Source organism: Sinocyclocheilus grahami, unplaced genomic scaffold (assembly GCF_001515645.1).
Source record: "Sinocyclocheilus grahami isolate Dianchi unplaced genomic scaffold, SAMN03320097.WGS_v1.1 scaffold284.1, whole genome shotgun sequence".
Taxonomy (NCBI): Eukaryota; Metazoa; Chordata; class Actinopteri; order Cypriniformes; family Cyprinidae; genus Sinocyclocheilus; species Sinocyclocheilus grahami.
In genome coordinates this window covers 769,651-783,226 of record NW_015505463.1, presented here as the reverse complement: position 1 = coordinate 783,226, position 13,576 = coordinate 769,651, and the positions used below count along the sequence as shown (strand labels likewise).

The window sequence follows — 13,576 nt, the reverse complement described above, 5'->3', positions numbered from 1 at the left end:
GTTCACAGAATCAACTATAAGTAATTACATCCACGATTTTTACGACCATAAATCCAGACTCAAACTTCGCCTGAAACACAGCCCTCGTGTTTCAGGCTCCCACAATGCTACCGGCTCAGACTAGTTATGACTTTTTTACAAAAAGATGATTTCCAAGGTGATACCTAGATGCCACTTTATTAAATGTGTAATAAAAAGGGTTACAAAGTTAAGAATGGAGTATGCATACATCCTTGACAGGCACTAGATTTCAGAGAGTCGAGGATGTTGGGATAACTCATTAGTGCTCTTTTCTTTAAACTCCAAGTCCTACAGTTGATGATGACTATTGAAGTCACTTTGATATTGAACACCAAGATATATTTTACCAAGATCATCCTCACATGCTCCTCTCTTACCTGAGCGTGACAAGACAGCAGTGGCGATATCCTCCTCCTCCTATCTCTTTTGCCCATAATGCTGGGCTTCTTAGAACTGGCACAATAGAGGTCTTCTTTAAGTATAAAGGAACTATAGACTGATATGCCTACACATGCCTTCACAACAAAACTGGGGATGATGATGGTGTGATAGCCTGGAGCCTTGAGTAAATCTGATCAGTAGAACTGTCCTGAAAAAATGAATAGAAGTTGTCAGGAAGAAAGACAGACTGTTGTATGTTGTTGCAGTCATGATAGACACTCTCATAGATAGGTCTGTTATTTTACTGAGATCATAATGTGGATTTAAATATCATTTCATGGGTCTGGAATTGAGAACATCCGACCTAGCTCAGTGCCTGTTTCACCATTTACCCATGGTGCTTAGTTTGGCTATGTACGCATCTCATCTTAAATGTGTTTATCGATATAGCCAGTAACACAATCCACAAACAGAATGATGTTTCCAGCAGCTACACTCTTAAAAATAAAGGTGCTTCAAAAGGTTCTTCAAGCGATGCCATAGAAAACTCTGCAGGGCTGCGGCTCTCCAGGACTGACGTTCGCCACCCCTGCCATAGAAGAACCATTTTTGGTTCCACAAAGAACCATTCAGTCAAAGGTTCTTTAAAGAACCATCTCTTTCTTACCTTTTTGTAATCTGAAGAACCTTATTTTGCCACAAAGAACCTTTTGCCAAACAGAAAGGTTCTTCAGATGTTAACGGTTCTTTATGGAACCATTTAGACAAAAAGGTTCTTCTATGGTATCGTGAAGCACCTTTATTTTTAAGAGTGTACACAGATAATAAAGAAGCGATCCCATTCAGCAGTGTTGAGAAGGTTACCTTTGAAGTGTAATAGGTTACAGATTACAAGTTACCCTTTTTAAAATGTAATAAGTAGTAGTAACTATTTCAATGACGTTATTCAATTTGAGCAAATGTTTTCAACTGTTAATCACTTTGAAACATTTAAAGCAGGCACGGTTAACCTTACAGTACTCAACACTGATTACTGTCAGACTTTCAAAATCCTTCATCACTTGAATTAAGATTATAATAATTTCATTTTAAAGTGCAGACGCCACAAAATCAGACTTTAGCAGCTCTTTTTACTTTGAGATCGTTCTGAGGTTAAATATAGATTTCAAATCATAGCAAGAAATAGTTTAATAGTTATGATACGGTTTTTGAAATCAGGAATGGCATCTAACGATGCTTCGGGAAAAAACTGTTAGTACTGTAAAGCATATACATAAAACCAGATAGGAAATAAAACAAATAAGCATATGTCCTATCTGTCTTTGATACGGTTTTTGAAATCAGGAATGGCATCTAACGATGCTTCGGAAAAAAACTGTTAGTACTGTAAAGCATATACATAAAACCAGATAGGAAATAAAACAAATAAGCATATGTCCTATCTGTCTTCTGAAACATTGGTGTCTCATATTTTAGAGCAGTCACTGCAATTTTGGAAATCAATCAAATCTGTATGTGTGTGAAAATATTCAGACGTGACCCCCTTTGTAATCAGTATCATTTTCTTAAGTAACTGTAATTGAATTACATTTTTTCTCAGTAACCGTAACAGATTACAGTTACATTTATTTTGTAATTACATTACATAATTCCGTTACATGTAACTTACTCCCCAACACTGCCATTGAGGTAACAAGAGGAATCTGATTTAGTTCAGCAGCACCGAGTGTGTCCTACAGCTGGTCTTGCTTTTTGTAGTATAAAAAGTTTTCATTTTTATTTCTAATAAGATTTTTGATGACACTTTTAACATGAATAATTGTGCTGTGTATCCCTTTAAGGGAATTCCACTGCCTCCTTGTGGCCACAACTTTAAAAAAAAATAATTGGTATACAGTTTTGGGGCAGGCTTGTGTATTTTTTTTTTCCTCGGCTTGTTTTCATTCGGAGTGAGGGATCGTCGGAGTTGACCAAACAAATGTGTGCCGTGGAGTCACGAATCGGTGCATCACAGTTCAGGTGGATCTAGATGATGGACACGGAGAAGAGAATCCAAAGGAGTACGCGCGGACTACACGATCAGATTTCACCGCTACATTTCACGAATCAGTAACATCTACACATTTCCTCAGACTCGTATGACAACAGCGGGCGATCACTGGCCGGTGGTTGTCCTACCGCAGGACAGTGAGTGTCTGGTGCCGAGTTTGATTCGCTACCTTACTGCGAAGTTGCTGTCGCGCTTACCTGTTTATATGAGTTTTGAATGCGTAATGAGGTTTACATTGGCGAGACCACTTGTTGAAATCTCACAAAACTAAGTTCAGTGTTGTAGAAAATACGATTGATTGAATTGACCATATAAGTGGGCCGTTTAAAGAGTCGGCCGACTGTTTGTTGTCATTTATAGTTCGTTTGTGATCAATCGGTTGTGATATTTCGATCGTGTCATATCGCTCATTAGCTGGTTAGCTGTCACGCCTGACTTTATCCTGTAACTGACCGAGCAATATCAATCAATTACACGCATTTAGACAGTTATATCACCAGCTGTCTATCTTAATTCGTAAATAATGGTAGGCACTTAAATATGTATGCGCAATAACAACAATATACATAATAAGTGTTCTCGTCAGAATCCAAAGTATTTAGCTCGCTAGCTAGAGTCGTTACTATAAATCCAAGTTAATATTTAAGCTTTTCTGGTTGGCATTGCACAGTATTCCACATTTTTCCCCACGATACCAAGCAAGAGCTGGTTTAGTGATGCCAAAGAAAACAGTCATAAACACTTGAATATTTAGCGATGTCCAGTTTCCTGACAAACTTTGAGCAAATTCTGCTCATCGCCTTTATACAAATATTGGCGTTATAAGTATAAAGAATTCGTATATATTCTCGTTACTTTGCACTTAAGCTGAATTAAGTCCATTAAGTCGTTAACAATACGGTTTCATCGCGTTTTCCAGCTCATTAATGGTGGCAAATCTCATGTCATTAAAGCCACCTCGTCAAACCTCTCTAAAGCATCTGGACTGCACTCTTACACGCTTTTCAGGCATGAAAGGACCAATTAAACACATTTGACTTCTCTATCGACAACATTCAACCGTTAGTTCCCTGCGAAGTTGATCTCGAAACTCTGCGGCCCAACCATGTCTGGATCCCCGGGCTCGAGTGGCTCCAACCCGCGGAAGTTCAGCGAGAAGATCGCGCTGCACAACCAGAAACAGGCGGAGGAGACGCGGGCCTTCGATCAGCTCATGACAGACCTCACCGTCTCAAGGGTAAGCACAGCCAAATTGGGATATTACCTCGCTCCCTTGATTTCATACATCAAGTGCAGCTGCCTAAGTTTGTCCTATGCACAACTGAATCACTGTGAATGGAAAACAGCCGACACATCGAGCTCATGAGGAGGGATGAGAATGGCAGTGGCTGTCTGCTGTCAATCACACCGCACACACATTCAGATGGACATCATGAAAGGGCTGATGCCTTGAATTTATCTCATCATATTTACAAATCTTCTCCTGAGCAGTTCTTAATTATATTTTGCCTGAGCTGTAAGTAGCAAACCTATTTTTTCTTTGAGTACAGATGATTTTGATAGTCATACATAAGTCACCATAGCAACCATAGTTTCCAGCCCAGATGCCATACTTACTACAGCTATTGTTACTACTGTAAAACTGCGGTAACAACAACATGTGAGAGAGAATGAGCACAGAAACAGCAGTGATGTTACAATGATGCCATCCCCGGGTGAGCATTTGCTTATGTGGGGTGAGAGTAGCTCAAGACGGTAAACGTTCAAATAAAATTGTTCTGGTAAAAATCTTTCCAAACATTTGAATGCAAGTTAATTTGAACACATGGGCAGCACTTTTATTTTTACAGTTATTATTTTAAGTGTGTGAAATGTAAAGTTTGTTTATTGTGCGGCTGTGCAAAGGAGGGAGTTTATTTGTTTGCACTTTGAAATGGATAATGTACAGTCAGTCAGTGCTTATTGGAAAATAAACCAAACATGGCTATCAGACCCTTAAAATGGAAGGTTGATATAAGTCTCAGGTTGATATAAGCCCCCTTAACGTTGAGGTCTTATTCAATCTGTCAAATTTAATAATAATAATTTTAATTTAAAAACTCAGGGTTGCTTTATTTTTTATTTTTTTTACTGTACTTGATCTTGCATATTACATGGCTGCTTACCAAATAAATCAAAGACAACATAGTTATATAGTGGTTAGTTATACAGTGTTGACCTTGACAACGATCATCATTTAGAAATACTTTACCACTGGTTGTAGCGACTAGCCAACCAGAATCATGTATCATGTACAAAGAGTGAAAAATCAACATCAACAAGAGAGTATGTAAAAACACTCTTAAAAATAAAAAAGGCGATTTCGCAGTAATGCCATATAAGAACCATTTTGGGTTCCCCAAAGAACCTTTCAGTAAACAGTTCTTGAAATGACCCTTTTTTTCTCTCCTCAGCGTGAATATTTCTATGCACAACTGAATCACTGTGAATGGAAAACAGCCGACACATCGAGCTCATGAGGAGGGATGAGAATGGCAGTGGCTGTCTGCTGTCAATCACACCGCACACACATTCAGATGGACATCATGAAAGGGCTGATGCCTTGAATTTATCTCATCATATTTACAAATCTTCTCCTGAGCAGTTCTTAATTATATTTTGCCTGAGCTGTAAGTAGCAAACCTATTTTTTCTTTGAGTACAGATGATTTTGATAGTCATACATAAGTCACCATAGCAACCATAGTTTCCAGCCCAGATGCCATACTTACTACAGCTATTGTTACTACTGTAAAACTGCGGTAACAACAACATGTGAGAGAGAATGAGCACAGAAACAGCAGTGATGTTACAATGATGCCATCCCCGGGTGAGCATTTGCTTATGTGGGGTGAGAGTAGCTCAAGACGGTAAACGTTCAAATAAAATTGTTCTGGTAAAAATCTTTCCAAACATTTGAATGCAAGTTAATTTGAACACATGGGCAGCACTTTTATTTTTACAGTTATTATTTTAAGTGTGTGAAATGTAAAGTTTGTTTATTGTGCGGCTGTGCAAAGGAGGGAGTTTATTTGTTTGCACTTTGAAATGGATAATGTACAGTCAGTCAGTGCTTATTGGAAAATAAACCAAACATGGCTATCAGACCCTTAAAATGGAAGGTTGATATAAGTCTCAGGTTGATATAAGCCCCCTTAACGTTGAGGTCTTATTCAATCTGTCAAATTTAATAATAATAATTTTAATTTAAAAACTCAGGGTTGCTTTATTTTTTATTTTTTTTTACTGTACTTGATCTTGCATATTACATGGCTGCTTACCAAATAAATCAAAGACAACATAGTTATATAGTGGTTAGTTATACAGTGTTGACCTTGACAACGATCATCATTTAGAAATACTTTACCACTGGTTGTAGCGACTAGCCAACCAGAATCATGTATCATGTACAAAGAGTGAAAAATCAACATCAACAAGAGAGTATGTAAAAACACTCTTAAAAATAAAAAAGGCGATTTCGCAGTAATGCCATATAAGAACCATTTTGGGTTCCCCAAAGAACCTTTCAGTAAACAGTTCTTGAAATGACCCTTTTTTTCTCTCCTCAGCGTGAATATTTTAATCATCGTAAGAACATTTTTTTCCACCATAAAGAACCTTTTGTGCAATGGAAAGGTTCAATGGACGTTAAAGGCTCTTCACGGAACCATAGATGCCAATAAAAGACCTTGTGTTAAAGAGTGCTAAAACTTGACTGATTTAATTTGCCCACCTGTAGACATGCCCTCGAGAAGATTCACTAATAAATTATGATTTTAAGCAAGAACTGTAATGGTTTGTTAGAATCTATGGTTAGCCTGGTAAACATAGGGGTCACGTCAGAAGCTTTTAGTGTGCTGAGCTGCTTTGCATTTTCAGTTTCATTTACATCCTCATCATGTAAACATTTAAAGGTGCTAATATGATCACATTTGTAATGGTGAACACCAGTAAAAGATGAGAGCTGAACATGTTCAGGCTGCCTTTCTGTGAGTTGTGGAAAACCGCTGTGTGTGTATCTTGGCATGACTGAGCTTAGAGTTTGGGTTATGTTTTAGTTTTTGTTGATGTCGACGATGGATTTTTTTGAAGTGTGGTTTAGAGAAGGGTTAAAGTCCGCGTGAACCGGAAGTTGCGACCGACTTTACTTCCGTATTGTGACGTACTTCTGAGAGAAACGGAATATTGAATGAGAAAAACAGAGGGCGTGGCTTGTTTTTTTATACTGCGAACTGATTGGATGTAGTAAAGTAAGCGTTTCATTCAGAACAACACTGACAGTTGGAGGGGCGTGTTTAAGGATGTTATGCTCAAGCCCAAGCCGTCAAACTGACGTCATCAGAGAAGGTCCGTCATTTCAGAGAAGGTCCGTCATTTCAGAGGGGAGGTGCATTTTCAGATTTGGATTACGAAGGCAAACAATTTTTTTTGTGGATTGACTTGCACGGATGAATTGTTCACCACAAAAATAGCAGAGTGCGCTAACAAAATAAATATAGTTAATTTTGATTTCATGTGTAATTCAAGAAATGTCAGTCAGGTGTAGTGCTGGGTGATATACCGGTTCAAACGGTAAACCGATTTGAATTCCACACACGTATGAATAGGGCTGATTGAATGAGAAAAACAGAGGGCGTGGCTTGTTTTTTTATACTGCGAACTGATTGGATGTAGTAAAGTAAGCGTTTCATTCAGAACAACACTGACAGTTGGAGGGGCGTGTTTAAGGATGTTATGCTCAAGCCCAAGCCGTCAAACTGACGTCATCAGAGAAGGTCCGTCATTTCAGAGAAGGTCCGTCATTTCAGAGGGGAGGTGCATTTTCAGATTTGGATTACGAAGGCAAACAATTTTTTTTGTGGATTGACTTGCACGGATGAATTGTTCACCACAAAAATAGCAGAGTGCGCTAACAAAATAAATATAGTTAATTTTGATTTCATGTGTAATTCAAGAAATGTCAGTCAGGTGTAGTGCTGGGTGATATACCGGTTCAAACGGTAAACCGATTTGAATTCCACACACGTATGAATAGGGCTGAATGATTTTGGAAAATAGTCTAATTGCGATTTTATTTATTTATTTATTTTTACCAATATTGCGATTGCGATTATTTTTTAAAGCTCTTTATGTTCTGTATTATTCAACAAAGACAAGCTATAAATCATTGTATAGTATGACCAACACAATATTAGATAGATTAAGCATAAATGTTCTTTTCTGTAGGCCAGGCCTATATGTTACGATGAAATTAGGTGATGCATGAATTGATATGAATTACATTTTTGAACAACTACAGTCACAGTAGTATATTGACTGATTTGTTGAACTTCCAACCTTGTAAGCATGTAATAATTATGACAACATAAAGCACTGACAAATAAGCCTGGTGTAAACATTAATATGAAAGTCAGTAACAAATCACACAAACTAAAGTAGATTGCAGAAATATAAAAACAAATCTGTTGCTTTACCACACTACAAGTCACTGTAATAAACATGTGGACTGCACTTTTCAAACACCGTCTGTTAACTTTAGACAGACTTTAAATAAATAAATAACAATATATATATATTACCTTATTATATGTATTATTTTAAGGTCGAAGTCTTCAGTAACGAATTGCATTGTAACACTGTTACTGCTTGAGTAATTTCAATGTGCCGTTTTGAAGTACGTTCATTATATACACTTTCAAACATTTCCGCATGTAGTGTGCCAGAGTTGCCAGGTTTTCACAACAAAACCCGCCCAATTGCTACTCAAAACTAGCCCAATCGCATTTCAAAGGGGGTTCACCGGTAAAAAATCGCATTCCAGGGGGTAAAATACACGTTTTTTGGAGGGGTTTCCCAAACCGCGGCCTTGGCAACACTGTAGCGTGCCAACTTGATGCTTCCTCTGAAGACTGCTTAGATGTGTTTGACTTGAAGCAGCGCTGCTTAGACCGATGGGTGTGTGTCATCAAAGTACTGCAAGTGCGCGGACGTCTCCTTATGCTTTCTCTCGCCGTACTTTGATGTCATGCACCGATCGATCTTCAAGTCGAACACACCTCTTTACTCTCGCGTGTCACATGACCAAGTGTAATCGCAGCCTCTGCAATTGAAAAATCTTGTTTTTTCATATCGCAAATGCAATTAATCGTTCAGCCCTACGTATGAATTTTTAAAAAACTGGCGTAGTGCCTAAGCAATTACAGCATCATGAATTGAGAGGAGATCCTTGCCAACTTAACGTGCAAAGATTGCCAGCGGCCTCTGATTATTGTTGTCAACATTCACAGCCTTTCCACACTGAGCGTGAAAAAGCGAAACGAATATAGAACGCGATGACGGAATAAAACAATAGATTTCTATGGATGCTTCCACATAGAACGCGAACATTCGCCCACCGAAAATGCTAATGTTTTTTTTCAAACCAGTCTGACGAATCTTTTCAATTTCGCAAAGCGAAAACACGGGCCGCCCAATAAGATTTGTGCTAGGATCACGTGACCGGTGCAGCTGCTGTTGCACAAAAAGGCAAGAGTGGTGGCGCTGTTTCGGAAACCAGTGTGAACAAACACAGAAGAAGAGTATCCTGGAGAAGAGAGTGGAAGCTGAGTTCTTGTTCTCGTTGGTATTTGAGAACAGATTTATTCTCACATGTTCTTTATACAGAATAACATTTCTATTAATTGTCCACTGAATTATGTAATCACAGTAGAGCAGCGTCCGTTTTCTTCCACGTGCGCGAGTGTTGTCAGAGCGCGTTCACTCTTTTTCTACACATGAAATATGAAAGCAAATAGACATGATTATGACGATATATTTTCTGTATGTGTTTTGTATGCAGCTCATGGAATTTTTATAGCAATAAAGGATGTTTATGACAAATATTAGTAGTGTAGCGTTATTAAACATACAAAGTATGTCCGCTTATTAATCAAAATCAACTATAGATTACAACTGGAAGTTATTACAAGCACTCGATGATGGTTTAAAGGGGTCCTATTATGCTTTTTCACTTTTTTAATTTTAGTCAGTATGTAGTGTGTATGTTTGGGCATAAAAAAAATCTACAACGTTACAAATCTCAAAGTCCACTCCAAAGGGGGATATTTCGTTTTTAAAAAATCCCTTTTCAAGAACTTCAACGAACGGCTCGTTTGGACTACAGCGTTGTTTTCCGGGGTTTGTGATGTCACAAAGCGGCTCATTAGAATATCATTAAAATAATTCCTGCCTATGGAAATCTGAATGGTTGGGGGTAGGGGAGGGGAGAGGTCATGGTTAGAACGCTTGGTTGAGTGCATCAGACAAGACGACGAAGAAGTGCTGCTGTAGCATCAAGTTTTCGCAAGTTACACATACACCTGAATAATTATGTATGCAAATATGTATGTTACAATTATGAAAACAGTACAATACTGAATAATGATGTACTCTGCAGAATTTACACTTCAATTATGAGACTACAGTGTTTCCCATACATTGATTTATTTGTGGCGCCCGCCACAATATCAAAACTGATCGCTACAAATAGATTTTCGAAAGGGCTTTGACTTCGTTGAATAAACATGAGCACTGCACGTTTCAAAATCGAAACCCGGTGTGGGTGTTTTTACATCACTGTATTTCTGAAGGAAACCAACTGTCTTCAGAAAATTGGATGTCATTTTTATTTCATCTTGCATGTAATGTCTGATAAAGCAGCGTTTGTGAGCGGAGCACTGCTTTGTGTACAGCCGTTACAGGGGAAACCTCGATCTCTACCACTCCAACAGCGCCTCCTGCTGGCAGAGAATGAGTTTGCATATGCCGTCTGGGAAACACTGGACTATGGTATAAATAAATTCAACTGTATAACAGTTTCACTGCAATTCATGTTATAATGTTAGAATTGAAGAACAATAAACATAATACATATGCATTTATCTGTACAGAGTAAATGCAGTTATTTTTAAGCGTTTGTTGACAATCCTATCTGCAAAATGTGATTTAGCCAAAAAAAACAATAACATTACCACTCTAATATGTCTTGCAATAATCCGTGCGTGCAAAGGTTATGTGCAATCCTATTGTTCAATATTCTCGGGTTCTGAGTCAAATTGATATGGCAATATTGATGCCATCCTTAACTAAACCGGAGCAGACAGAACTTGCTGCTTTGGCAAGGTGCGGGGCAGTACTGAAACACCGTCTAAGCTGTTCGCCAATCATAACGCACTGGGACAGCTAACCAATCACAACACATTTTGTTTTTCGGAAGGCGGGCCTTCATCAAACCCGGAACTAATCGAGCCGTTTGGGCCAGGCGGGGGAGAAAGGTATTGTAATAATGTAAATTATGTGAAAAATAATGCGTTTTTCGAACCACCAAGCATGAGAGCATCTAGTACACCCCCAAAACAAAATCAAGACTTTGTAAAACAGCATAATAGGACCCCTTTAAAGTGGGTAAGCAAATACATTAATAATTACATACATTTTCAAGTGTAGCTTGATGCAAATTGTACTTCTAATTATATTTTAGGATGTAGCCTATTCTTGTAAGCATTTTAGATTATTGTTTGTTTCTGGTGTAGAACCTTGTTTATCTTAATTTAATGCTGTATATTGAGCAGTGAATGATGTCCATTTCCAAATCCATTTACGAGATACATATCTGAGGAAAAATGCATTGTTGGTCGGCGCCACCTAGCGTGCAGGCGTGAATTAGCAGAAACTATCGTTTCGCGTTCGGTGTGAAAGCACTGTTTGTCGACGATTCGCATCGCTTTTCGCATCGCGCTCAGTGAGGAAAGGCCTTTACTTGATCTGGACAAACTATGGGAAGCCAAACGAACCGAAAGTGGGACGAAACAGCGCAGTACTAAAGAGCTCGTGCCGCACTGACCTGACATTGGACATTGAGCCGCGTGAACGACTAGACAGCACAGGGATGGACGGACGGCGCGGCTCAAACATTACTCATACTGTTCCACAGAAGTTCATGTGTTTTTCTCTGCACGTAACATAATGAAGATCAGTATTGTTATTACATTTAGCAGTAGTTGTACTTTGAAGAATTGCATGTATATATAAGCAGAGACTTATAATTTAAAGTTGTCGAGTCGGTCGCGCGAACTCCTTAATACCGCGCTGTTTCGTTCCTTTTTTGGGTTGTTTGGCTTCCCATAACAAACGGAGTATCATTAGATAGATGTAAGACTCCAGCGTCGATATTTGACCATTGTTTATGATAAAACTCAATTGCAGTGACAGCAATTTAATTTATGTCAGGAGTGCAAAATAATCCCATTGGTAATTTATGATATTTTAAATAGATTAGCAATATGCATTTATATTCAGTTACGTCTGCTGCGGTTTATTTGACATGAACAGTGTCCATTAGTGCATATAGACCAAAAGTGTGCATATTGGGAGAAGTAATGACATACAGTGGGGCAAAAAAGTATTTAGTCAGCCACCAATTGTGCAAGTTCTCCCACTTAAAATTTTCTAATTTTGTCTCTCATAGTTGAGGTATACCTATGATGAAAATTACAGGCCTCTCTCATCTTTTTAAGTGGGAGAACTTGCACAATTGGTGGCTGACTAAATACTTTTTTTCCCCACTGTATTTACTAGGGGTGAACCGAAATGAAAATTCAGGGCCGAAACAGAAAATTCTGGACGCACTTGGCCAAAAACCGAAACTGAAAATGTTTTGTAATAATTATTTATTATTTTATTAAATAGTATAAATTAATTTTGTAAGACTTTTTAATTTAACTCAGTAATTTTAATGATACTGCAAAACACAAGCCAAAATAACCACACTTTTATTGAAAGTATAAAATTGGACAGAAAATATATTAAACATGAATGTATTATTTTTTATTTAGTTCTATGCAACAGAATCCGATATAACTGTTTTTGTTTTGTGTGAGTAATTATTCAAATAATGTATAGTCCTCCAAAGCTATTATTATCAGAACATGTGAGCAGAGCATAGCGGGGAGCAGATCAGTGAACAAGAGGGTATCGTCATTTTACCAGCGTTGCCATGTTACAGCACAGTAGCGCTACCACAAACAGGTATACTAGTATACTACAGTCTACAGCTGGGTAGATTACTTACAAATTGTAGTCTGTTACTGATTCCAAATTACATGACAAAAATTTTAGTTAGTAATGTAATCCATTACATTACACATTTTAGGTACAGGGGGTTTGTGAGTTTAATGAAAAGCAAATAATTAAATTTTTTTTTTTATTAAAATTAAATCAATCAAAATAACCTGTGTGTCATGTGACCATTAACCAACCATGAACATGAAAATGTGATACTTAATTATTAAAATTAATTCTTAATTAAAATTAATTATTATTAATTATCAGGGGGACTTCAAGTAAATATATTAGGTGAAAGAGGTTCAGATGACCAAAAATTTTGGGAATGCCTGCATTACGTGTAAATAAATAACGTGAATTTGTGCATTTTAATGTGTTTTGAAAGAAAAAAGCCTTGCAATGCATGGTTAAATAACCTACTGAGTGATAATTCAGATAAGAATTAATGTGTTCATCAGTAGTTGATGTAAAATTGAAACACTTTTTGAAATGATTTTTGTAAATCCAGTGGTCAAATGCTGTGTAACCACCTACTTGTGTGAATGTTCACAAAACCGTAAGACTTTTTGAATGAATATAAGTGGTAGACTATTTAAAAGATGAAAAAAATAATTAGGTAGAATCAATAAATTATGAACAATTTATTGCTATTGTGTGAATAATATGTAATCATGTAATCAATAAAAAAGTAGCTAGTCCGATTACGAGTATTTTAAAATGTAATTTAATCTAATTACAAGTACTTAATTTTGGAATGTGATTACGTAATCCAGATCACATGTAATCAGTTACTACCCAGCTCAGAAACCTGTGCGCTCAAAACGGTTAGGTGCGGCGTGGCGTATAGTTTCAGCCGAAAAACCATGCCATTTTCGGCGGAAGAAATTTCGGTGCATCCCTAATATTTAAACGTTTCATTCATATTTCTTAAGACAGAATCATAATTTCTATTCATTTTCCACTGATTTATGTGATCTGCTTAGCA

At 37.5% G+C, this 13,576-nt stretch overlaps 1 protein-coding gene across 1 annotated transcript in view; it reads left to right on the top strand.

The window, feature by feature from the left end:
* Window positions 1-2,280: 2,280 nt before the first annotated feature.
* LOC107600472 (CREB-regulated transcription coactivator 3-like) overlaps window positions 2,281-13,576 on the top strand; it is a 60,840-nt gene continuing 49,544 nt past the window's right edge. The window contains exon 1 of the mRNA XM_016292379.1: window positions 2,281-3,689. Coding sequence (XP_016147865.1) covers window positions 3,558-3,689 — 132 coding nt within the window. The 5' untranslated portion in view covers window positions 2,281-3,557. The remainder of the gene's footprint in view (window positions 3,690-13,576) is intronic.